Source organism: Pyrgilauda ruficollis, unplaced genomic scaffold (genome assembly GCF_017590135.1).
Source record: "Pyrgilauda ruficollis isolate IOZ18807 unplaced genomic scaffold, ASM1759013v1 scaffold93, whole genome shotgun sequence".
NCBI classification, from domain to species: Eukaryota; Metazoa; Chordata; class Aves; order Passeriformes; family Passeridae; genus Pyrgilauda; species Pyrgilauda ruficollis.
The window spans coordinates 2,647,920-2,674,467 of record NW_024531377.1 but is presented as its reverse complement, the minus strand read 5'-3'; the positions used below and the strand labels follow the sequence as shown (position 1 = coordinate 2,674,467).

Here is a 26,548-nt window from a genome sequence, read left to right as displayed (position 1 = left end):
GGTCCACCCAATAAATAGGTATGGGAAGACTGCCAGTAAAAACTGAGGCAAAATGTTGAGTACCTCAGCCTTCTCCTCATCTCTTGTCACTGCTGTTACCCGGGGGTGGGGGGGGGTGATGTGCTTTTTTTCTGCTATTCCTTTTCTGGAAGACATACGTGTAGAAGCATTCCCTGTCATTCCTTGCATGCCTTGCCAAGTTCAGCTCCTTCCATGCCCTGGCCTTCCTGACCCCATCCCTACACAACTGGACAGTGTCTCTGGACTCTTCACAGGTCACCTGTCCCTGCTTCCACTGACTGTGCATTTCCATCCTGCCCTTTAGTCCAGCGGGTCTCTGGCCTTCCTTTCTGATTCCTTACACCTGGGGATCAAGAGCTTTTGCACTCTATGGAAAGCATCCTTAGAGATCTGCCATTTAAGAGTGACTAAAAGAAAACTTCTTGTTTTGCCAGCTGGGCGTGGGGAATTGGGACTTTGTCATTCAAGCAGGAAAAACAATGATTTGGCACTCTTTGGAAGACATGCAGAATGTTTTCCTAAAACAAGTCAGCAATCATCTTTTATTTCAGAGACAAAAATCTCTTCTATTTCAAGGACTATGAATGCCATTTCTCACTACTGTACATGTACTTGGAAGTGATGAGCTTCACCTCACACAAATAAACATTTATGAAAGAAGGCCTGAACTCTGATATGAAATTCTGTGTTAAAATTCCACAACTAATTCCCGGCTATAAACGTCCTCTTCCCAGAGAAGGTGTACATACCCTATTTCATAGTTTTAACATTAAAATAAGGCTAAGTCTTCACAAAGCATTTTTTTCCATTTCTAAATCATCCAGCACCTTATTTTTGTTCAATTCCAAAGCGAAAAGAATGAAGCATAAATGCAAGCCTACCGTTTACATCCTGTTTCAAGAAGTATTTTGTCACTGCAACATAATACAATGTAACAGGCTGCCAATCAACTGCAAAAGCTGGCTTAAACTTCTTTCAGCTAAAACTGTCTTTAAAGTGAAGTCTCCCACTTAAGGGCAAGAAAACAACAGTAGGCATATTTTAAACTATCTGTTCATGACTAAATGCACTTAAAAAAAAAACCAAAAAACATTTCTCCAGTAACAGGCAAAATTTGAAGGTTTCAGTTCTACAACATGTGTATTTTTTTCTTCAAAAGAAAACATATAGGTTACCATTCCATGGTCAAAAGTGAAAACGCCAACGTCACGTCCGTGGTGAATGTGATTCCGTCTGATAATGGGATTCCCGTGGTTTTTAACCCAAATCCCTGCTAACGCATTATTGGATATCTCATTGTCCTCGTATATTCCCTGGGAAATTAAAATGTAAATTAAGACAGGAATCCAGAACAGTAAACAATTTTATCAAAGTAAAGAAATTAGTGTGGAAAATTACCTGTGCGTGGTCTGTAATATAAAGTCCAACATTTTCACAGTCGCTGATGTTACAGTGTTTAATAGTAGGACAAGCTCCCTGGCCACTAACACATACTGCAGAGCCAACTGGAAGAAAACAGTACAGTTACCATAGCTTCAAAGCATAGTGTATTTATAAATAGTCTGGCAGTGCTTTCGAAAGAAAAGTTAGTGTGAACTGATATTTTAAAAAGATTTGATGTTCACAGAGCCAAAGCATTGCAAGCCACTGGCAGAAAAACACTAATGTCATCATTTTGCAGATGCAAAAACCACGGTAGGAGTCACTTTAAAATCATCCTGACACGGTTAAACAGCTGCCAGGACAATGGTTTATATAATAATTCATGCTTATGAAAGTCCTCACTCATTTATTTGCCTGTGTTAGGCCCACTGTATACTGACTGTTCTCAGCAGAGCACAACAGAAATCTAACAAAATTCTCTGCTAATTACTGCCTTGTTGTGCTTCCCTTTAAATTTTCACAACTCAGTACATCAAAGAGGTCAAACAATAATTTTGTAGCATACAAAGACACACTGTCTTCCCAATACGCAGCAGGACACAGACACACAATCTTGAGTACAGAATAAACATCAGAAAACAACAGGTCTCTCCCCAGCTGAACTACAAAACTCCTTGAATGATTTCGGCTACCATACCATAACTCAGAAAATAAACATTTTCCAGGAAACTAGGACTCCAACTGCTCAGGACTTCAGCATACCAGCTCAATTCCCAGAACTCCGTGAAGCGTGGCAACATAAAATTCTGCAGCCACTAAAATCAACAGTGATTTCTGAAAGGTAAGAGCTCATCTCAGGGAACCCAGCCTACATAACACACGTTCCCCACAATTAAACATCACTAAATAAGCAAGCCAGTACCTACTCTATTAGTTAGTTTTCATATATCCTTCTAGCAAAGCACCACAAAGACTATGCTTAAATAATTCACAGACTCATTTACAGAGAGCTTATTCTTTTTTAATTCCTAAAGAAATTATTTTGATTGTCTAGCCTGACCTTATGAATAATACAGGCTATACTAATTCCCTGAATTAAGTCCTGCTTCAATTCTAGTAGCAGGAACTTCAGCACATATCTTGCAGAAACATATTTAAATTTTGATAACTGACTTCCAGCAACTGAGAAACTAGCATAAAGCTTGTTAGCTGGCTAGAGGGCTGTAGTCCTTTTAATTTACACTTTAATTGCTCATCTGAATTCCTCCAGCTTTGGCATCCAGTTCTCTTTATACCAGTGTATGCCATATCCAATGCACACACAAATTCAGTGCAACCAATTTGCTCCTTCAGCCTTCTCCTTGATAAAGTAACAAATTACAGTCACTACAACCGAAGTTTTCTGCTTTACCTTATATGACTTTCCAGTGAACAGTTTCTAAATTTTCCAACATGTTGCTATGGACACCAGAAAAGAGCACTTTATTGTGAAGCAGGACTAAGCAGAGGCGTTAACAGAGTCTCTCTACTTCTACTTGGTATTCCCACAGGTGTAACTAAGGATCACATCAGTTCTTTTGGCCACTTGACTACATGAGGGCTCACATTCAGCAGTTTATCCACAGTGACTCTTTAAGCTTTTCCCAGCTCTCCAGGAGAGGGGTTTAGCACTTCGAAATAGGAACAAAATCAAGTTGTGTGCAACTCTGCACTTTGTCAGACTTATGTGAGTGGTGTTTGACAGTCCACCTACCAGGAAGGTCATGGCAACCCATCCTCCTGGTTATTTTTAAGACTGTAGTTATATTACATTCATATTGTATCTATAATACTCTACCGTGAAGTCTACAGGTCTCATTAATATGGATCTTATTTCTTCTCTTCAAGCCAAGAACTCATCTTTGAAATAACTACCAAAAAAAAGCCATTACAGTCACCCTGAAAGTTATTTCTCATCTATTTGGTGTAGACTCTGGGCATTCTGTAGAACTCTAATATTTTAAGGCACTATGTGTTGATGTCAAACATTTTCAAGGATCTGTGTAATTCTACTGGGACTGCTGCCTTCTTTTGGTCAAAGAAAGTGATCAAAAATGCCAACAGTGTAATGCAACCATTATAATGTAAATACACACTAATTTGATTCATCATAAATTTTAAATTCTTGATTGACCAAACCCCTGCACTTATACCTTATCATTTTACCCAGGATCAACAGGCAATACTCCTGCCATACTTCATCCTGGGTAGTCTCTCCTCTCCCACCTCCCCCTAGGGACAAAGACCAATCGCATCAAGGTTTCAAGTTACCATTGATACACAATAGGAAGCCAGAGAATCTCTTGGCCAGTTTTTTCTAAACTCCAGCATGATTTTAGAATGTCTATTTTCACAGCTGTTTAAATCCAGTTACTGTCAAGAGTGGAACGTGTTTCATTATCCCTCTAGGGGATGAGGGCATTTATCATTCCTGCCTATTCTCATTAAATATGGAACAAAAATTACACAACACTTTGCCATTCAAATTTTTCCATTCTATGATGGATCAGCATCACTGCTAAAACTCCCTTTATTCCCCAAATTAAGACACAAGCACTGTCTCTTCTAGACAGATGCTGCATCTTGTCTTGTTTATGAAGTTCTTTGTGGCAGTCAAGTGGTGTGTTTTTATTTTAGAGGGAGGTCCCCACAGTTTCCTTCAATTGCTAATTTCCTATTTGTATTAACTGTTAATAACTTATTCCTTCTTGCATTTCACAAGTGCTTTCACTCCCCTTCCTCTATCTCTGAGACTGAGGGTACTATGGATTTTTGGAACCTGGTGTGATGTTCTAGAAGCATACCTCTATCACATTTTGCTTATTTAAATGAAAACAACCTTTATTCTGACTCACTTCACTGGACTTGAGCACTGATTGTGTGAAATTGGTCCTTTTGGAGTACAAAGCACATGTAGTACTGGTTTAAGCTTTATTTTGTTTACTCAGAATATAATGATTGCACACACTTCAGCAATTTTTTTTAAAGGAACATTGCCATCCACTACTACTTTTATCCATCGAGGTGAGGGCTAACACAGATTTCTTCCACAATGGATGCAACAGAACCTCTAGACTCAGGATCTTGCCATTTAAACTTTATTTGAAAATATTTCAAAAGATGCTTTGAACTGGCAGCAAGAACCTCCAGCTTAATGCATTTGCACTTACAGAGCTCCCATCTTTACATAAGATGTACACTAAGAACTTTACATACAACATAATGTAGAAATATGCTTTAATGCAACTTGGAGATTTACAGAAAGGATATCAAGCATGTGCTAGGGAAGAGGTTTTGAATGCCTATGGATCAATACTTCAGAGATGTCAATTATCTAGAAACAGTAAATGCCTTTTCTGGCAGACTGCCATTCTTCCTCCCTTTTTACACAAACTCAGTACTTCCTGAGTAGGTAATAGCAAGGCTTGGTAGGATTAAAAAGCCAGTAAAACTTGACAATTGATAAGTGATGATAGTATAACCTACACACAGCCTCCAAAATTGAACAGAAATTTTAATTTTGGAGAAGAGAATCAACAATTCAATACAGTAAATGTTCAGAAATCCAGAGTTTTGGAGGGAGCAAAACTTCAACATTCTCAGAAATGTTGAAGTGGACATGAAAAAAATAATCAAATAATCCAAACTTAATTTTCATAAACAACTTTCACAAAAATCTCAGGATCTAGTAGCTTATCTATAAGCATGTTTCCATCTGAAATCATGCAGCTCTTCAAACTACTTTAATATGCAGGCTGAATGTGGTCTTATCTAATTCCACTCACTGGTTGTCAGGGTCCCCAATACTGGTATATGGTAAGTTCCAGAACACCTTTTCTCTGTATATTTTGATTTCCTAGTGTTAGGATAGACACTGGGATACTGGGAGTAGCTCGCTGTCCTTTGCTCCTCTTCTGTCATTTTTAACACCTCCAAGTATTCACTGATGTGTCTCCAATAAAAGAGATGGTGATGCAAAGCACAGAGCTGCAAAGCACAGAACTGCCTTGACCAAGTGCAGTGGTTTATGGCCCAAAACCTTCAAGAAAGCTCATCTTCCTCTAGAAGGCACACACCAGGAATCCTTCCACCGTTCTCATCATGGTTCCCTGCAGTATTCTTCACAGGCAGTACCACAAAAATGTAGTTTTTATATCTAGTTGGAAGAACTCTTTTCTTTTTCCTTGTCTTTATGTTGAGCTGAGCAACATCCATGCACAGCCTGCTGCACAGATCCATTCCCTCTCCCTAGCTGACCTTGGGGAAGTTCAAATGGCCATTTCCACACGAAGACTCAATATCTTAATTCTCCTGAACCTCTTCTTTTTGACACTCCACTTCATCTGGCTGTGTTCAAAGATGTTCAATTTGCCATATCTTGTGTCCAGTGATTACAAACTGCCATGTCTTCCTGCTGGTGACTAAACTGCCATTCACCTCCTCACTTCCAGACACTGACTCCTCCTTTCCTCAACCTAGACTACTGATTTTTCCCAAGTCAGGTGGTATAAATTCCTCATTGTCTCTGATGGTAAAATGAGTCTTTCAACACTTCTGCCTGTAGAGCTACTACTCATCCTCTGAACATGTCAAATCATTCCACTCGGAGTGAACTGAGCTTAGCAGTTACATTTTGTGACTGTTTAATGCCTTTGATCCCAATACTGAACATCAGAACAAACCCCACGAACAACTCCCATGTGTAACCCTTTCAAATGCCCCATCCTGCCAGCTACAACTATACACCAAACCCAGGTATGTTTATTTAACCGTCACTTCTCAATTTCAAACCAACTGCCCAACGAGTCCAAACAGATTCAAACAGAAAACCAAGTACACATTATCACAGAGGTTTTGGACACAAGGAAGTCACTCTAATAGTGATGCTCCAAGGCAATTAAGGCTTGCAGACCTGTATTGAATACCTGCATCAAAAAATAAAGATATGCCAATAGTAATCATACTCAATTTGTTGTGTTTCTTCAAACAATAAAAAGCCCACTAACCTGTACAAGTACTTCGGATAATACAGTGATCTATAATTGGACTGCAGTTCACTGTAATCTCTAAGCAGTGGTGTGCATTGTGGTGCTGAGCAGATTTGTCATCAGGGTTGAACTAAAAAGGAAGAAAACAGACATGTTGTATTCAGCTGCTCACACATCAAAATAAATTTTTTAGGAGATCTGCTTACAGGTGAGATTCTTACCCTGATTGTCATATATCCAACATAGGCATCTTCAGAACCCTCCATAAAAACGAAGGTGGAATCTCTAGTGTTTTCTATTATAACTTTATCTGCTACTTTTCCAGGTGCTGCAAAGAGAACAATTAAAGAGTCTTAGTTTATGCTGCTGAAAAAAAAAATCTTCAAAATACTTACAGAATTCTGTTTGAAGCAACAAAGGAAAATTAACACTATTGTTGGCACATAAATAGTCTTCCTGTCAAAAGGATCTCAAAAATGGAAGTTTCAAAGACAATGAAGAAACTAGTCTTTAACTAAGACAATCTGGCACCAATTTAGTAATATGTAGTACTGTGAGAAAAACCTCTGTTACAGAGCTAGCAATTGACTACTACTTACAATGAACTGAATGAACAGCTTAGACATGGGTACCAGGCTAGAGGCAGTTTAACTCTGCTCCAAGTATGATTTCTTCTGGTATTCCAAACCCTTTCATTAATACTAAAAACATACATTCTATCACTGACATGAACCACTACTTACTAATCTACTCATGACCTACAAGTGACCTCCCCACACTTCTCAAATGTAGGATTCAGAGTTTTGAATTGATATCCTCATTATTCTTTATGAAAAAAACCCAACTTATTGAATTAGATTGAGCTATACTACAGGCAGCATGTACAAAAGGTTATGAAGTGGTTCACTTGCAAAATGCTATAATGTGTCGTTTGATTTCCTGTATTACCAGTGAGGCTCTGCCCGATTCTTTACCCTTAATCCAAAGGCAGGTGATGTTTACGTTGGGATGGCACAAGCCAGCAGAGGGAGCACCAGTTAACCTCAGCCACTCACTGGAATAAATTCAATGACGCTCATTCACAAGCAAGATCGTTTGTCTGATTCAAACCTGCACATTAAACATGCAAGCCAGAAGCAGCTCTCCCTCAACACACCAAATATTAAGGTGGAAGTTTCACATACTACAGCAGATAACTTATCTGATAGCATTTTAAACCATTCCCAACTCAAGCAAAAGTGAGCAGGCATTTATCCTAAATTCTGTATTTTATTGAAAAGCCCACGCACAGGATTCCTCATGAGCAGATCCTTTCTGTTGTCTGTTGACATTAGTACAGACAAGCGGTATGTCCTGTTCTTTATCACTCTGGCAGAAAGATGTCAGTCAGAATGAAGCAACATTTACATTATTATCCAGCTTCTTCTCACTATCTAAAGGTCCAATCTCCGCTTTCATTACTGCAGAGCTGCAAATATTTTAAGATAGTCTGGCTCTCCTCTACACCAGTACTCACTTAGTACCAGATAACAACTAAAAGAGGCTTTGATGAGGAGTTGTGTCATCATACAAAACATGTTTCTGCGGTTTGGTGACATTTCTACATATTCACCATGGTGCAAAGGCAATGGCATAAACCAATCTGTGTGCTTCAGCACATGGAAAGGAACAGCACCACAGTACTGCACATGAACCAAACCCAGGAAATAAACAGAGCCTCAAGGAGGATATGAGAGCCATAAATCAGTATCAGAACTTTCAGCATGGCACAGAACAATTGCACTTCACATTGAATGCTCTAAAACACTATCAAACAGATTTGTGGAACTTTTGCAAAGCACTTGGATCACGTTTTCTGCAGACACCATCCTCTCATCACACGAGTTCCTACACAAGCAGTAACTTCTGAGCTGGGAAGGTCCCAGAATGCCCATCATTGAACATGCCAGTTAGTAAGATCACTGCATTTAGGTCTCCCCAGGAAAATAATGAACACTTCCTTAAGCATTTGTTTCATTCCAAATGCACCAATGAAATTCTCTGCAACACTCTGCTTAATGTTTGTGAAATCATCATTCAGAGAAATATCTCTATTTCAGCTTCTGGCTTAGACCACTTTAGAATAAAGAAACCAGTATCAGAATTGGAAACGGAAGAAAAGGGCCATTAATTCTGTACTCAAGAAAACACAGCTCCCAAGAATTCAGTTTGCTGGAACCTAAGGGAGTCATGTTCCCCAGGATCAAAATTCATGCTCAGCTTAAGGACCATGGATAGACCATTTAGAAATAATGGAATGGAAAGCCTGTAGTAAGGGACTGTCTAAAGAAATATGCATTAACTGGATATTGCCTCAGAATTACTTAATTCCTCATAAGGAATAAAAACCATTTCCCTTTTCCATGCATTAGAGGACAAAAAATCACTACCTTCTACAGGAACTAACTGTGACCCTGTCCAATTGTACCAAGCAAAAACCAGATACTCTTTTAGATCTTACAGTCTACAAGATGTAAACCACAAAGGTCTAAACCAGTCCAAAATAAAGCTTTCAATTCAAAGATGCAGAATGGGTATTTGAAGAAGAACTCAGGCATGTGAAAGTACTCTTGCACTCTAAGTAAAACAAAATCCAATTATAATAATTTTCTTATAATTTTAGATTTTTCCAGTCTTAAAATGACAATGAACTGAATGAACAGCTTAGACATGGGTACCATTCATATTGGTTTTAGTAATTTTTTTTCTTGACTCAAGGATATTTTGATAATCCATTTTCATTTACTTGCATATTATTTAAGTCAAATGGAAAATGAAGGGAAAAAACAAAAGCTGTAGCTCCAAACATACATATTAAGTGAAGATTCTCAGATCAGGACATGTCTGTACAACTGCTGAAACTCAGCAATTGGGAGATTTTGTGTCTTGAGTGAGATGAGCACTGCATGGAAGGCTCCTACTCCTGCAGCAAACACACCCCCCTCTCCAACCCTGGAAAACAGAATTCTTTTTAAAAATTCTAAGGTACTTCTGTCTGCCGAACCAGATGCAACAATTTTCTTACAGAACCTCTCCTCTTGCTTCTTTCTTAGCAATTCAGATATGTCAGAGTACTAGTAATACTTCTAAAGCCTTCCTTTTGAACCAACTCCTTCCCTCAGATTCAGGGGAAGAAAACCCCAAAATTAAACAGAACATAAAACTCAGAAAACCAGGCACTATTCTGTAAGCATATTTTGCTTATGTGACCAAGCAGAAGCTTCTTCCAAGCTCAAGGTAGTTAAGCTGCCTTTCTAATAATGTTGTGCTTCTTCTGAAGCCAGAAGAATAAACTATTAAAGAAATTTGAGTAGAAATGCAGAGATTTGGTGCTGCCTTAATCCTACCATTCTGAAAAGCATGCCAGACTGAACAGAGAAGAGGTAGTTCTCCAAGGCTTAGCGGTTCACTTTAATTTGTTTTCTTTTCCAGTCAAATGAAAATTGACTCTCTCTACAATGTCACTCACTATTCAGAAGAGAAAGTCTAAGGAAGTGAAGTCAGCAATGCCAAAAACTGAAATATAAATACATCTAGCATTGCTGGATTCCTCTTGGAGGTTTTGTTCCCCAAGACAGCTATTCTGTTACAAAAATACACAATAAAGATCCCTGGCTTTTAAAGGACTGTACTTAAGATAACTGTTTTTCTGAATAACTTAGGTTAATTCCAGAGAAAGGGAAAGCAGATGGCTTTTCAAAACTTGAAAGGAGACAGAGAACATGCAGAAGTTTACTCAGATATTCAAGATACCATTTCAAGTGTCATGAAGTGACTGGGAAATTCTTTATCTTAGGACAGTGCTGATCCAGTTTCTCTGGATTTTAAACACTTCATGAATATCACCTGCCCTGTTTTTACTGTAATCCTCTCTTCTGTGAAACAGAAGCCAGGGGTTATTTGTCTGTGGCCACATCTCCATTAGCAAGCACTGCAGAGGATCAGCCACCCCCAGCACATGCTGCAGGACAGGGAGGGGAGAAGGGACTGACTCTGCACTAGTCCCCACCAGGTCCCTCTGACTGAACACACACTGGCTACTGAAGGGCAGTAAGAGTATTCCAGGAACATGTCTTGTAAATTAGCCTCATCCAAAAGGAATCCAGTTTGTCCTCCAAAAGCTCTCCACAACACAGACCAAAGCACTGTAAGTGGGCATGTTCAGAATGTTAGCTCCAGAAATGCAGTCACAAACTGACAAACTCACATACTAACACAGCCACATCTTGCAGATCTGTGGGGACAATTTTTCAGAATAACACTGGAACAATCTGCCTGCATTGCTCAAAACCATTCTCCCTGCCAAGGCTGCAAAACCCAGGCAAGAAGTGCCAGAACAGTCTCACCCAAGAACAAAACAGTTGGTATGGAGAACAGTTAAATACCCGAATAGACTTTGCAAAACAAAGAACATATCCATAGGAAACACACCCACTAAAACAAACAAAAACACCCACCCTTACAAACAAACAAAAAACCCCAAACCCACTGGCCTTAATAAAACCCACAACACAGTAAACTCAACCAATTCAGAGAGATAGCTTCTCAGAAACACAAACCAGCAGGTAATTCACTTCTACATCACCACAGGAGCAAGAAGTCTGAGACCCCTTAACCAAAATCTCTACCAGACAGTAATACAGCCTGAATTCCTACCAGTTACATGCTACTGGGAATTAGCATGCTCCTAGTACTGACATGAAGAGCAAGCAGCTCCACAAGAATCTAATATACCAGGCTGCAAAATGTGATAAACTTCCTAAACCCTTCCTATTCTTCAAGTCTTATTTCATTCTCCATAAAGGTTTCTGTTCAGAGGAACAGTTGGCAGAGAACAGAGGAAGAATCTCCAGTCTCAGAATCTTTCTGCTGGATGCTCTCATTTCCTTCCTCAAGATGGAATTATGACACTAGAGAAAATGGGACAGATACTAATTTGGGCTTGTTGTCATGTATGAATGTAAAAGTTTCAACTGCAAACTGAATAAGCTTTCTGACAAATTCCATTCTTTTCTCATAATGAAATAAAAAGATAAGTTATTCTGAGAACTAGCAAGCAGACAACAGCACTTCAGTCTGAAGCATCAGCTACTTTTGAGTTAGTGACACTTGCACAAAAACCACTTATTTCCTATGCAGATGAAGGAAGATGGGCATTTATACTGGATATTTAATATACCTGAGTATCATGGTAATTAACACAAGTTTGAGACAGTGATCCTCCCAGTTTACATACCTGCACCAATCATGGTGATTGGAGATTCTATATATATCCATTCATCAGTATATATACCAGAGTGAACAAAGATAAGTCCATCAAAATGAGCTTCTTGAACTCCACCAAGAGCATCCTCAATGGTATCATAATACTAGAAGAAAAGGAACAAATTTAGAGTAATGTCCATTTCCATTTATACAGATACATAAATAGTTTTAAGAACTGCTTTATAAACATACCAGCATATTTTCTCTTCCTTTGTATCTTGCAGGATTACTGTAGAAGTGTTCAGCAAAACCTGGCTTTACATGTGCTCCTTTGTACTGAAACAAGGCAGAGAGTTTGTGAGAAGCTTGCAGACAGGTGGGCCTGAATGCACTGACAGGAGATCTACTAATTCCCGAATTAACAAGCCATTTGCTGATATCAGTTTGTCCCAGGAGGTAAGGATCATATACTGACCTCCCACTCTAGGCACACCATTTGAAACGGCAACACAAAAAAATGTCTGGGTCTAAGGGAATGATCAACTAAGCCAGGAGTCCAACTACTTACACAGCCATAAGCCTGAAAACTGACTGAAAAGCCTCATACACCTGAAGCATTCCACAAGAGCTGTCCTTACTTCCATCTCTTCATTCTCTAGCACCTTGCCAAAAAAACTGCATTTATATGGTGAGGAAAAGAGAATCTCATACCTTTACTAGTGATTGAATACTCAACAAAGAAGCCAAGTCAAGCATTTGTCCTCAATGCACTTCAGAAATTCATTAAGCAGCAACACATGGCATTGTTTGGTACACTCACACTGATGTTTATTTCCCGTACTTATGTTTTCCTAGTATCATTCCCAGCCATTCCTTCAATACCTTTGAAATTCTGGATTAGAGGTGCAATCACATTCCTTAAAGGAGATTTGTTTACCTCCAGTCAGGCCAGCTGTAAATCACTATTTAGCCCAAGTGGTATTACCAATATGTGTTTGGTTCACCAGAGGAAGAGGCACACAAATCTGATAACCAGCACACACATTGGTTTAGTAAGATATGACAACAGCATCTTTCACACTGTGAGTCTCAGACCATAACAATCTTGCACACAAAATTTCACCGATGCAAAACCCAGCACAGCAGAGCTGGATACTCAAGGACTCCACTTTACCATGTGGTGTCTCCCTGAAGTGTGCCTCAAAACAGGAAATAACTTCTGAATTCTCCCTACTGCACAACACCACAAGAATCTTGAAGTCTAAACCCAAGATAATTACTGTTTGTCAGCCACATTTCAGAAGTTGGTGTTTTTACTTTTATAAATACCCATGAATTTTAATATAAATGAATAAAACTGTTACCAGCTGCTGGAAGCTTTCTTTCCAGGGATTTGGATGTTCATATTCTTCTGGATTAATCTGATAAAATTTACCAGGTTCAGGATGCATCATTGGACGAGTGTACTCAAATACTTCCATATACAGTCTTTTCCTGAGCAGAAGACAAAATTTATTTTAATTTTCCATTTTCATCTTCCATTTTAATCTAAAACCAAAGGCTAAAACCTGGGTTTTTTTTGAGAATAATTTGCCTGCGACAGTGAATATGACCAAGATCAGCACCTACACTTAAAACAAATTTTTTTGCTGTACTGACTTTTGTGTTTTTCCGACAAAAAATTGTGTTTTATAAGCCAAGAGAAAAACCTCACAACATGCAATTTTAATGAAGAAACTTAAGCAGTTGCATATACTATTTGTGAATCAAACTGTACATTAACTAAAGCATTAACACTTACAAAAGCTAGTAGCACAAGTATAACAAAACTTAAGATCAAGTGTGCCACCACCTCTTCCTCACCTTGCCAAAAAAAGACTGAAAAATGCATTCACTGAGAACAAGTGATGCACTGTATTCCAAAAAGAGTTCATCAGTGAACAAATTACAGTGGTTTAAAAAGAAGAAAATGGCACACAGCAGCTAGATTCTTTTCATTAGTGCCAGAATGCAAATAATTGCAGTGTCTGAGCCTGCTGATATTAAGCCCAGACTTACAGGATGACACTGAATCACAGAAGTTGTAATTCATCTGACAAGGCATCCCCAAAGCTGTCTTTAGGACAGGAAAACAGGGTAGTTTTGTGATGTTATTTTATTATTTTTCTTTTAGTCTTAATCCTTACTTTTAAAACAAAGCAGCTTAAGAAATATGTTGTTTTTTTCCCTTACAGAAAAGTACAAATATAGTTCCGATTTATTAAAACTCCCAATAACCCAGGGGCAGACCAGACTCATGTGAGAAAACAGCCCAAGTATCCAACCATTAAACAAAATAAACAAAACTCAAACCAAACAAAAACCCCATTTAAGTAACACTAGACAAAGCTTGAATCTAAGTTGAAGAACTGTTTTGCTCCTTCTATGTGAAGTAATACAATCCCCCCATAGTAGCCTAAAAAAGGTTAAAGGAGAAAGAACAAATGGCAACTGAAGGAACTGATTTTTTTAAAACAGGCATTGTTTAACTAGTATCTACACAACTAGAGAATCAAGTTTTACTGTAAAATACATATAATTCAAAAATAATGCTTAACTAAACTAGACATAATAAAATCCAACTGGTTTTCCTTCAACTAATTGTAACCAGCATTTCAATTTTCCTATTGTACTGGCATCTTGAGCAGCACATCTAGTATTTCTCAAGATAATGAGGAATAGCTTTTCACTTACCACAAAATTGGATCATTAGCCAGCTCACTGAAGCGTTTACACACACAAGCTGCTCTACAGAGATCCTGTTCCAGCAGGTAGGAAAAGATCTTTAGAACCACTTCATCTGGCAACTTCTCCTGAAGATACTGCTCTGCAGGTGCTGCTATTAAACAGTAATCAATACAAGGTTATTGACATATCTAGCAAGTTCAAATTCAGACTGCAAAAGATTACCAACTTGTCACTTGAAAGATTCCCATTTAAAATGTCAATTATCTCAAGCAGTCTTTTCTTAAAGCTTGTTTCTTCTAAAACCAAAGGCAAAAAATCTGACAGAAGTTACAGATTTCAAGTCCTCCTTCCAAACTTCTTATTTCACCTTTTCTATTGGAGGAGTCATTCTGCAAAGAAGTGCAGATGTTGAGCAGGCTACTGTGCATGTTCCAGAAATGCTGGCTTCTCAGTGCTATTAGCTTCATTGTGGTTCAATTAACCCACATTATCTATACAATAATAATAATGCAGTCCCAAAGCCAAAATGTCTGCAAATGTTTTCAAACACAAAAGAATTTAATCAGAAATAGTCACTCTCTGGAAAAACTGCTAGGAAGACTTCCTTGTTCTCCCACAATGAACACATTAGGGAAAGAAGACATCTGGGATGTAGGAAATCAACAGCCATCAATAACTCCCAAGTCTCTTCCTTTCACACTCCTGTTTATGTTCTTCCTTTTAAAATGAAAAATGTAAACCAGAAGTACTAGTCCTGCCAGATGCATTTCTTCAGAGAGGCTGGAGAAAGCTGTATTTCCATGCCATTGTGTAGAGACAGGAGTGCGCTTTGTTAAACCCTGCCCATGGGCACATGGACACCCCACATACAACAGTTCCTTTGGGAAAGTCCTGCCTGCAGTTTGTGTTCTCACCAGACCCTCTGGGGCAGGAACCCTCAAAGCAGGCGAGTTGTGCTTCCAAAGGTCACCTCTTTGGCTAATGCCCTCAGCATCCTCTCTATGATCCTAAAGGCACAACCACACAGAGCTTCCAAAGTTTAGAGCATTTGTATGCAAGGCATTCCAAGTTTGTGCCTGCTAAATTCACAGCACAATTACATCCATGTAATGCCCCCCATATCATATTTTCTTAGAACACCTGAGCCTAAAGAGCAACAGGACTGTAATTTTGGCTACTACAAGAAGCCTCCTGAAGCGATCTTAAGAAAGACGACTTACTAAATATGAGGGAATTACATTCTGAAAAATAGTATCCATGACAGATTTCACACATAAAAAAAACAAACTGCCCCAGGATTCCCCTGGGCAAGACAGCACTAAGAAATGTATTATTTTCAGCTGTAAGATAGAGAAGAGAGAAACTGCAGGCACCAAACTGTGACTTTTTTACCCCACCTTAAACTGGGGTCTGCAGACCACATCACCAGAACCTGCATACTGTGACAGAAGTGATTCTTCCAGGGTGCCATGCTTACACCGCTGATCAAACCAGGTAGTAGAAATTCTGAAATATTCCTGAAATTGCAGCACCTTCCCTGAAAGTGCTCCTTATTGTGCCATCATGAGAATGTCCCCTTAGTGATTCCAGAGTACCAATGTCATCTCAGATGCCAGAGATGCATTTTAAGTATTTATGCAGTTGACAGCTGCTCACAGCAGTATCACAGTTTACAGCCATAAACTATAGGTACGTGCCACTTCAACCCAACAAAAATCTATGCTGTGCCCAAGCGCTAAGTGCCATCACTCCACATGCCCACAGCTATTTGCTCCCACAGTATCCTATCCTCCTCCAGTTTTTTTATGACCAGCTCCTTGCTGTAGTCCATTGTAAGCTACAGAATTGCTAGCATGGGACACAAGGAAAGAAAAAGGAATGAATGCCCAGAAGTTGGCCAAGACAGTTCTCTTCTGCAACAGCATTGATGGCAGACTAAAAAATTATTTTTATTCAAGAAAAAAACAAAAGAAAACAAAGCCTTATGAGCCAGGCTGAATCCAGTAAGTTGGTAAAACTTATGAAATGCAAGCAGTCTGGAAAGGCCTTCTGCTCAAGAGACACTTGGGGAGCCTGAAGAGCTTAACAGCAGCCAGTAAGGGGAACATGGGTGGGCATCACCAAAAAATGTTACATGCGCTATCTGCTGGTTTTTAAAAAGGTTTTTTCCACTGGAGGTATAAAGGGTCCTCCCTGTGTCAAACAGGCAGGAGCAGTTTGTTCTACAGTCCTAATAACTCTTGAACTGCATCACAGGATAACTGGACATTGCTTCTGAATTAATACTTCTCTGGTAGCGTTCCAGTTAGATGTAGTCTTCTACTGCCTTACTGAAAGCTGAAATGTTATACTGCAGAAGCAAAACAGTAAATCTTACCAAGTTTTCCACAACCCGTCTTCTCCTTTTAACACACAAATCCCTGAGGCATACAATTTAAGCAGTAACTTCCATAAACAAACTGCAGGTTTTTTTCTTCCTTTATCTATGCTAGGACCTTGAATAATTTTTTATTTTTTATTGAATGGAGAAGCTCACTAACACAGTGCCTTCCCACTGCTCCAAAGTTCATACTTCCCTTTTTCTCCCTATGCTCGATTTTAAAATTAAAATTGAAATCCAGATATGTTTCCTTACCGCAAGGGACAAGGAGCAACTCTGAGAATGTGTCAAAACACTTGAAATAAAAATAATAACAGAAGTTTTAAAGCCTCAATTAACCTTGCTGGCCCCTGCAATTTTTCAAGTTGCATTTACTTGGAAACTTAGGCATTGCTTTCAAAATGATGATGATCTTACAGGTGTTTGCTATCCTCACTCAGCTTTATTCAAAATCCTGTAGAAGTGAGCAATTTAATTTAAATTGCCCTTCTGCTCAATTAAGCAAGGTTGATTTAAGATTTCTCAACTCAAATCACTGATACAGTGATTACCAGGTGAAATTCTCCAGTATAATTTGAAAAAGCTAATTTGCTTCTTAATGTGAAGACTTCTCTGTATGCAAGAGAGACCCACATGCTTTTGTTCTATACATCCACACTTCACATCTTGGATATCTTTTGGTAATGTGTCAAAGCAAGGATGTAATCAATGTGCTCTTCCTCTCAGTTTACAAAAATGAGCCAAAACAGTTTTAAAAGGTTTGTCTGGCCACCAGATCAGAAGCATTTATATGCTCCTACTCCTGACAGTTTCATGCCTACTGATGAAGTCAAGGTAATGGACAAAACGCATACTCATATTAAAAGAACCCCAACCAGCTTTCCAAATAAGTGTCAAAAACCAGACAAGAATAAAAATAAAAATGAAGTGAGGGGTCATCACCAATCTTTATCTTTGCCCTAACGTGACAGGTGAACTACTTATGATTTAGTAAGCATTAATACACTGCACACCTGAAAGTTAAAAACACAGCTAGTTATGTCATTCAGTTTCCACAGGATATTCATGAAGCTAATTCAGTTTCAGTTTTGATCACTTAGCTGATAGGGACTAGCAAAGTAATACCAAGACAAAGAGCAAGGAAAGCTGCCTGAAAGTGAATTTCCTTCTTTGTACAAAGACCAAGAATGCCATCCCAAGAATCCAAAATTGTAAATTATGTCTTATATGGTTGCCTTTTTTGTCCATTTTAGTGGAGAAGATGGACACAAATAGCTTTTGCTCTATAGGGACGTATTTAGTAAAAATCTTTTCTTGTTAAGAAGCAGAAATATGTCAGAAACATAGCATGTATTGTTCTTGGGAAAGTATCTTAGGAAATCAATGGGCAAAGAAAAAAATCAATTTAAAAAGTCAGTAAGCTCTGTAAACTTAGGCATGTTCCTAGTGTACAGAACAATCAGTGAGTGAGCCACTAACCTCGAGTCTCACAATGTACTGCAAATCCATAGTTCAGTGAAAAGAGAAATTTAAAATAGCAACACACCCAGCAGAACTAACTCTGAAATCTATATTAAAATACACGTTTTTCCAACTCCTGGCTCCACTCCAGTTGGAAACTCTAGTTGACTGGCATTTCTCCTTTCCTGAATTTTCCTCCACTCAGAGTCTGTACAACAAGGAATGGTCTTCCACCAATAAATTTTCCTGTATTTTTAGTCCCTTGCCATAATTTCATCTACAGTTCTAAAATAAACACCTGTATAGCCCAGATGACAATACAGTCACCACTCATGACAATCCAAGAAGTCTCACACCTACAACTCATTTACAACAGCTATCATTACCTATGCCAACAAAAAATGTGAGATGAAGGGGACTGTGTGTTAACATACATCTCACCAGAATCAATATTTGTACAAATTTAGAGGAATCTCTTAGATTCAACAGGGAGAATAAAAAATAACTGCCACCCATACGGGGAAAGAGATTAATAGAAAATGGTTGGAGGAGGACACTCCTTTCTTACACTGCAACTGGTTTGAGCATGGTCTTAAAATTATAACATCACTGTGATTATAACATTTACAGTGATTCCTCTGTCAATTCCATGCTGGAGAAGCCTCCACAATCCCCACATGAGCTCAAGAATTTAACAAATGGAATGCACAGTGAAAGCGTGGAGAATTCCTCAGGAAAACAGTGTCATTCATGTTGGAAAGTTACACATTTTCACTAAAGAAAGGGGGAGAGTAAAAGCACAATGATGAACACAGCAAAGAGTGAAAGAAATGGAAGAAAAACTAAGAATTGTCAAGAGAAACAGAGTCTGTGACAAGACAATTCTGCACAAGGCTCCAGAGAGCCAATCAGGAAATGAATCAATGCAAAATAACACAGGATTATGTACAATTGGTTCTGGCTATTTCAAAAATATAAATCAGAAGTTAAATGGTTCTTAAACAGCTGCTGAAATCAGAGAGTTGACCAAAGAGGGGGAGAATACAACAAAGGGCAAAAAGGACAAAAAAAGACAAAAGACTATGCTATGGAGAAAATGAGAAGCAAGAAACCTCAACAGAAGACATGAAAACAGACACAAAGTCTTGTGCCAGCTGCTCAGCTTTATTCACAATATTAAGGGATACGTGGACTAAAAAAAAAAAAAAAAAAAACAGAAGCAAGAAAAGCAGGAGAAACCACATCGATGAGAGCTGGCAAGCGCTGGTGTTGATTTTCCAGGCAAAAGTGACAGCAGATCTCCCGGAACTGAAGAGTGTTTCAGGAGACAAAAAATAATAGAAGCAGAGAGATTGAAAAACTACACAGAAAAGAGAAGCAGGAGTGTGTGCCTGTATATACCTACAAAGTGTGTGCACACAAAATACACACAAGACAGTTATATACACATGTATTGGATGTGTATTAATTACACAACGTACATTTATTGTAGATGTATGCAAAAATCTACATATATTATGTATGCAGGTATATCTGGTTTTTATTTACAAACACACCAAGTATCTGCCTCTCTTCACAATGAAGTGCTATGATGACATACCCAAACTACTCCTAAAAATGCAATGGAACAATGCCATCAATGTGAGAAATGGTAATTAAGCACTGCAGTATTATTGCTCCTAACAGCAGCTTAGATATAACTACATAGCACTATGAGAATAAAAAACAACCAAACATACCTGCAGTGAAGCAGACAGAGCAAAGGATCAGATTCAGAAAGTTCTGATTAAAATCATGCTACCAAATTTGAAGATCAGAACAAGCTTGTAGTTTTGTTTTGGTACTTTTTCTCCACTATTGTTTTTTAGTTGGAGAGTACACAGAAAAATAGTTTGGGGATAATCTGTGTGGGAGAATGTGTGACATTAAAATGTCTCTAACTCCTTCTCCCTTGCCCTTTTTTTGTACAAAACTTATTACCTGATAAATCCTGGGATTTCCCAGATACTCTAGCACGTTTTGCTCGGTGACCAAAGTTTTCAGTAGCTGAAGTAGAGGCTCCCTTTAATAAAATAAATTAGAATTAGTTCAGTCATTAGATAACTTAAGAAAAATACTAACCAGTTTCATATTATTGAAACAGTAACATTTCCTTTACAATTAAACCCAAAGAAGTTACCTCCATACTGCTCTTTGTAGGACAAGCTGTTCTTTTAGGTAGAAGAGTTTTTCTGCGAAGCTGGTATGGGCTGTTTTGTGCACCAGGACCTGATTCTTCTGCAACCATATCTGCAGGTACATCATCATCTGCAAACAAAAAAAGAAATTTGATAATTGGAATTCTAGTTTTGCTTTATACCAGGGAAATGCTACAGAAATCATCAGGTAAGAACATAGTCAGAAGGGTGGGGAGGAAGTGCTAGAAAGCAGAGTACTTCTAGTAATTAAAAAAAAAAAAAAAAGGGTCAGAATATCACAGCACACAAATCTAAGTTCCTTCATGTGCACGTTCTCCATACACACACAGCAGCTACACCAAAAGCAGCTTAAGAAAAGGCAAAAACCTAGGCTTTTGGTTTCTCTGCAAGCATTTAATTCACTATGCTAACTCAATCACCTCATTACTTCAAATTTTTACCTAACACAACCAGCAGAATGAGGAACACTGAAGTGTCAATTATTAACTAAATGTTATCAAGAAATCCTTTAGTAAACATAGCACTTAGTACAAAACTCAAGACTGAGTTTTCCTCAAACATTTTGGGAATAGCTCAGGCCAGCACACAAAACCTTCTGTAAAATGGAGGTAGCTTTAAATACACACATTCTCTTCACCTAAATTACACTTGAAAAAGTAAGAGCATATTTTCTCCCTGCCCTTTAAAAAAGAAGTGCAGAAAGTGTCATGAGTATAATTCTAAAGGCTTTGATTCATTAGTTTCAATTTTCCCTGTTCATATATTTATGGAACATACTTGAAACAAGCAAGAAATAATTACTCATCACTGCATGCCCTATAACTAACATTACATTATAAAGCTGCAAGAATTTTAAAAAGGCCAGAACAAAAAGCATCTAGAAAATAAATTAAAACCAACTCCACTTAAGAAAAAGATATACTTTCTGCAGATGCTTAACTGTGAGAAAACAATTTTGCATTTCCTTTTCATTTTAATTGCCTTTTACTACTTAAACTGGGCAAAATATGATGTGAAAATAAAAGCCATAAAAGCAATGCCACAGAGCCAGCAGTTTTCCTGAATATATTACGTTGAAGAGACTAATGTAAAAAAAAAAAAACAAACAACACAACAAAAAAGAACCCAATATGCCACCAATGAAACTCCCAATACTACAGTAGCCTGTTTAAAAAACAAAGCAATGCAATTTTGAAGTGACTCATTCACATTTCAAAATCTTAATCTCATGATTTTCCTAAGGGTTTCTGGCTTGGGGTTTTTTGACATAAATTACAAAACATTGTGCTTACATTGGATTATACATACCATGCAGCCTGAGCTGCTACATCAGTGAAAAAACCACCAAAACCCCAAACTATTTTTCCCCTTCCTTAGCAGATATTTATAAATGGCAACCTTGCTGCATACCATTAGAGATCACAACACTGCCACAACATCCAAATAGAGGACAGAAGCCGCACAAAGATGAAGTTCACTGGTGATGTGTACACCTCCACACAGGCTCCTCAAAGCAACCGAGGAGAGCTTCATCAGCTAATCCACCTGAAAATTAACCTGCAAGTACCTCCATGATCAGCCTTCAGCCAGCCCAGCAGCTGGTCCAGCTCAGCACAGTCACAAGACCACATGACTGGGAAGAATCACCAACAGGACAGAAGTGAACTGTGAGATTTCTATCGAGACCCACCACTTTTTATAAGAGAGCCACCTCCAAAAGCTCAGCTAGAAGCTGGCTCACACTGCCTGTCTGCTGCTTCCCAGGCACACCTCGTATCTGACCACTTCACTACCTAGGAAGGGTAAGTATTTATGAATTATGCAAAAAGCCTAAAGGACACTGACGGATGAACTGTATTGAGTTTTCCTGTGAAGGCGTGTCTGGCCCAGCGTGGGGATCACTGCCTGTGGGAGGCCAGTGACCTCAGAGCAGACTCAACACACACTCATGCTTCAGTCACTTGGTTTTACCCGTTTCTTTGCATCTCTGATGGAAAACACCCTCTCAATTTAACAAGGCAGGCAGAAGACAGAAGCTGCTACAGGAGAGCTCCCAGCCTTCCCTGGCACACCAGAGCAGAAAAGCAGCCGTGGGTGTGAAGGAGGCCCTGCCAGGAGGAATTCAGGCACCACCACCAGCTCCAAGGCTCCCCACAGCAAAACACCCAAATGTACTCAGACACTGCAGCAGGGATCGATTCTGCAGCCCTTGTTTCTATTTTAGATTTGATACAGTAACTATGATTACTGTTGCTAATATCCCCCAGAAACTACCTAAGGGACTACTAAGGGACTTCGAGCATGGTGTCTCAAGCCCCCTCTGCTCCCCTATTTTGCATTGAAGACACAAGATGACTGTCAGAACAGCTGGGATTTTCCCCCAGTTCTGGATGGTCAGTACAATGGCTCAAAATTGCCACAGAAAACACAGCAACAGCACAATAAGCAAAGACAACAGGGAAAAAAATAAAAGGCAAAGCAGAGAATTTCCATCTCCCAGTAGATGATGGAAAGGGCACAGATAAACCCCAATCAGGTCTTCAGAAGAACACCCATGGAGGCCACAAAGGGCAGAACATATTACTGCTGGAAAGAGACAGCAGAAGCCTGTGGGGTAAAACAGAAGGAAAGATCAGTTTGGCTGAAACACTGAAGGACTGGCTAAGCAGAACACAAATACATTCATTTTCTTGCAGTGCGTTGAGGAAAATGGCAGGAGTCCTGCTAAAAATTGCTCTTCCAGCACAGATGACAATAAGGGATATGCACACACTCATAGCAGGTATCAGAATAATTAAAATCTTCATTTTCCCATCTGAACACCAAGGAAGATGAGGGAAGGATACCATGATGTCTGTCACCAGCAGTTTTTGCCACACTTCTGAGGGGCTTCTGCACGGATTTCTGACACTTCAGGAATAACAAGTGATCCTATTTTTCCAGATGCAGGCTGTGTAGTTACTGCCAAGTGAAACAGTACCAGGAAACCTGAAGGTCTTGAGTGACCTCCCCAAGCAGTAGCCTTGGTGCTTGGCTTTAGCTTTCCAGATGCTCCCTGAAAGCCCTGAGCAGACTAAAGCAGCTACACTGGAAGCCTTCAGAAAGATGCTGCTCACAAAGTAATACTCTTCAACACTGCACACTGCCCTTCCCTGAGCAAGAAAAGTCTTAAATCAGACTGCCAGAGCTCTATTTTGAAAATCCTTCCCTAAAACACGCTTCAACATACACCTGCTTTAGAGCAGAAATATCTGTTTTAAAATACAGTGCCTCCAAAATAATTTGAGAAATCCTATTTTAAAGTGTAACAGTATCAGCCAGTAACATACATAAAAAGCATTATAATCACATTTGTTGATGATAGAAGCATAAAAGTCAATAAACAAATTTGGAAGAGTGTGTGTGTAATATTAATATCATCATACAAACACCTGCTGAAATGACTACCAGATGCTGTCACAGTTTCAACTAAGTCAGTATGTTTGCAGTTTTTAAGAGATTAAATTAAGCTGAGTCTGCTCTCAAATAAAAATATTTACCCAAATATTTTACAGCAATTATATTGTATAGTAAGACAAAATAATTTCAAATAAAATCATGATTACTGAACTTTGTGACTCTGACAGGTCAAAATTTAAATTTTAATTAAGAATATCTCATCTGATAGTTCAAAACAACTCACAAACCTGAACTGCAACATTCTAAGCTTTAAGACCCGCAAAAGACCAAAAAGGACAAATACTTTTAGGAGGAAAAGAAGAAAAATCTGCCATTCTAGCAACTACTGTCTAAAGTGCTTTGTATTTCCACAGATGCTGTGGAAGTGAGTACATTAAAATAAAGAAAAAATAACATTATACAACTGATTTCTTTTGTTTCATGAAGACATAAGTTACAGACAAGTAAAAAGTGTTGTCAAGAGCTATCTATTAAAAAATATACACACCTAGGTCACTTCTAGAGAAAATTTATCATGTTCCAAAAGACATGCACATGGTTTCGTTTCTACCTTATAGGCGTTCAGATAATACTTCCAAAAAACATTGTAAATATAATTGACAACTGTAAGGTTGATAAATTCTTTAAAATAAAAAGAAAAAAGCTTCCAATTCGCAATAGACTCATCATAAAAAAGAAAAAGCAGGGAGAGGGTCCCAAAGAAGGCAGCTCATACACTAATCTGTAGTGTTTGATCACTTAAGTTTTTACTCTTCAACATCACATTTTTGTGCTGGTTTTCTCTACCTTCCCCAAACGGGGCAGAAGGAGCAAAACCAACCAACCAAAAAGATTTGTAGTCAAGAGAAGCAGAGTCCTGGGGGTGGCAGATATTTCCAAACAGCACTGAAATTGCTCCTGCAGGCTGGGGGAAAATCTGGTGAGAAATCTAACCAACCAGTTTTCAGACAGGAAAATCCGTATCAAATTGTGAGCAGATCTGGAAGAGCAGCTCTGAAAAATAAAGTTAATTCATACTGAACCTGTTTGAATGAAGCCATGATTCATCTTGCCTATCAAACAAATTTTAACAGGAAGAGTTCCTTAAACAGTGTTTTAGGTAGAACCAGCACAGCTTCAGAATGAAATAATAAATTATTAAAACAAAACAAAAAAAAAAAAAATCCAACACTGTTCATCTTCATAACTAGAAGAAAACACAAACTAAGGAACTAAAATGTTAACTGATCATTTGCTCTGGATTGAGCTCATCTTGCCATAAATCCGGCAAAACCCGTATCAAGCATCCTGCCAGCCTGTGAGATGACAGCCCCAACTACTTGATTGGATCCACTTCTGGATTAACTCAAAAGTCCAACAGAGAAGAGAGGATGACACAAATTTAAAGGAGTAGAGAGGAAAGAACCAGAGCTAATAATGAAGGCAAATAACTTACAGAACAGAAATTCAAGGCAGGTCTCTATTTGCACTTACAGGAACATCTCTGCAACAAACTGCTACCCAAAAAAACCAAGCAAACACACCCACTCACCATTTTTCTATAAGGAGCAAATCTCCGGGAGTGAGCTGTTAAATAAATGCATGTATCAGCAGTGTGACTGACACTCATCCTGTGTCCTTGAAAACATTCCTAACAAGTGGCTGACACCTGAAAGCAGATACAGCACCAAAACATGAAAGATACTGAATACAGAATTTGCACATACTACTCTGTATCTCAGAGCAAAGGTTTCTCACACTAGGAGAGGCTTACACGTTGATTCCAGGCAGCATTTAAGGATTAGTTTAAATTATGGATGGCTTAAGGTTGCTTTTGAAATGGAGACCATTTTCTTCTGAGAGCTATCTGAGGACCTCTCTGAAGAGAAAAAAAGCACTAGCTAGGAATACCACCACTAAAAAAACAAGTGCACCCCAGAAACCCCCACCCCTACAAAACTGAGAAAGATGACATGCAAAGTTCACAGAGCTCAGATCCAACATGTTCTAAAAGGCAGAAGCATTGTGGTGGTCCTTTACAGTCAAATTCTACTTTGAACAAGTGGACCTGAAAAAAAAAAAAAAAAACCATCAAAAGGTCCACGAGAAACAGGAGGCATGTATACAGCTACTCCATTTTATAAAATGCTGAATGTCAAAAACATGGTATTAAAATAAGTAGCTGCAAAATCATTTCCTACTATTATCAGAGACTGTAATAAATACTGTGATATATTTTTTAATTATTATAGGAAGAAACCCTGCAGTATTCTTCAAGCATTATCTAGAGCAGCTCAGCTCACAGAAAGGTAAAATCTAAAAGGTAGCATTTTGTGTCAGGTTCTGATGGCACTGGTCAAGGAGAAGGATTAACCTCTGACTGGAAACAATGCTGTTTGGAACTGGAAGAGACCCTGCAAGAAAGATTCTGAGTCAGAATTGCTACTCAGAGTAGCAGGCTCTCAGATTGGAAAGGGGACAGACCTAACATTAAAAATGTATGCTTTCTTAAAGACTACAGAAAGATCAGACTTCCTGAACACCATATGGAATAAAGAGATTCTGCCTTCTGGGAAGCAAGAACCAGACACAATAACCATTACTGACTACTAGAATATTTTAAATATACATACAATTTCTTACTGGCAATAAACCAAAGATATACAACA

General features: G+C 38.6%; 1 protein-coding gene across 2 annotated transcripts in view; it reads right to left on the bottom strand.

Moving 5' to 3' along the window:
• Window positions 1-26,548, bottom strand: part of FBXO11 (F-box protein 11) — a 70,855-nt gene that overhangs the window by 15,336 nt on the left and 28,971 nt on the right. Inside the window, exons 2-11 of one of the 2 annotated variants that reach the window (XM_041489430.1) lie at window positions 20,423-20,550; window positions 20,224-20,305; window positions 14,409-14,553; window positions 13,040-13,169; window positions 11,928-12,011; window positions 11,707-11,839; window positions 6,653-6,759; window positions 6,450-6,561; window positions 1,420-1,526; window positions 1,197-1,334 (exon numbers count right to left, since the gene is read on the bottom strand). In XM_041489430.1, the coding sequence (XP_041345364.1) occupies window positions 1,197-1,334; window positions 1,420-1,526; window positions 6,450-6,561; window positions 6,653-6,759; window positions 11,707-11,839; window positions 11,928-12,011; window positions 13,040-13,169; window positions 14,409-14,553; window positions 20,224-20,305; window positions 20,423-20,550 (1,166 nt within the window). The remainder of the gene's footprint in view (window positions 1-1,196; window positions 1,335-1,419; window positions 1,527-6,449; window positions 6,562-6,652; window positions 6,760-11,706; window positions 11,840-11,927; window positions 12,012-13,039; window positions 13,170-14,408; window positions 14,554-20,223; window positions 20,306-20,422; window positions 20,551-26,548) is intronic. The other variant, XM_041489431.1, reaches the window with a different exon arrangement.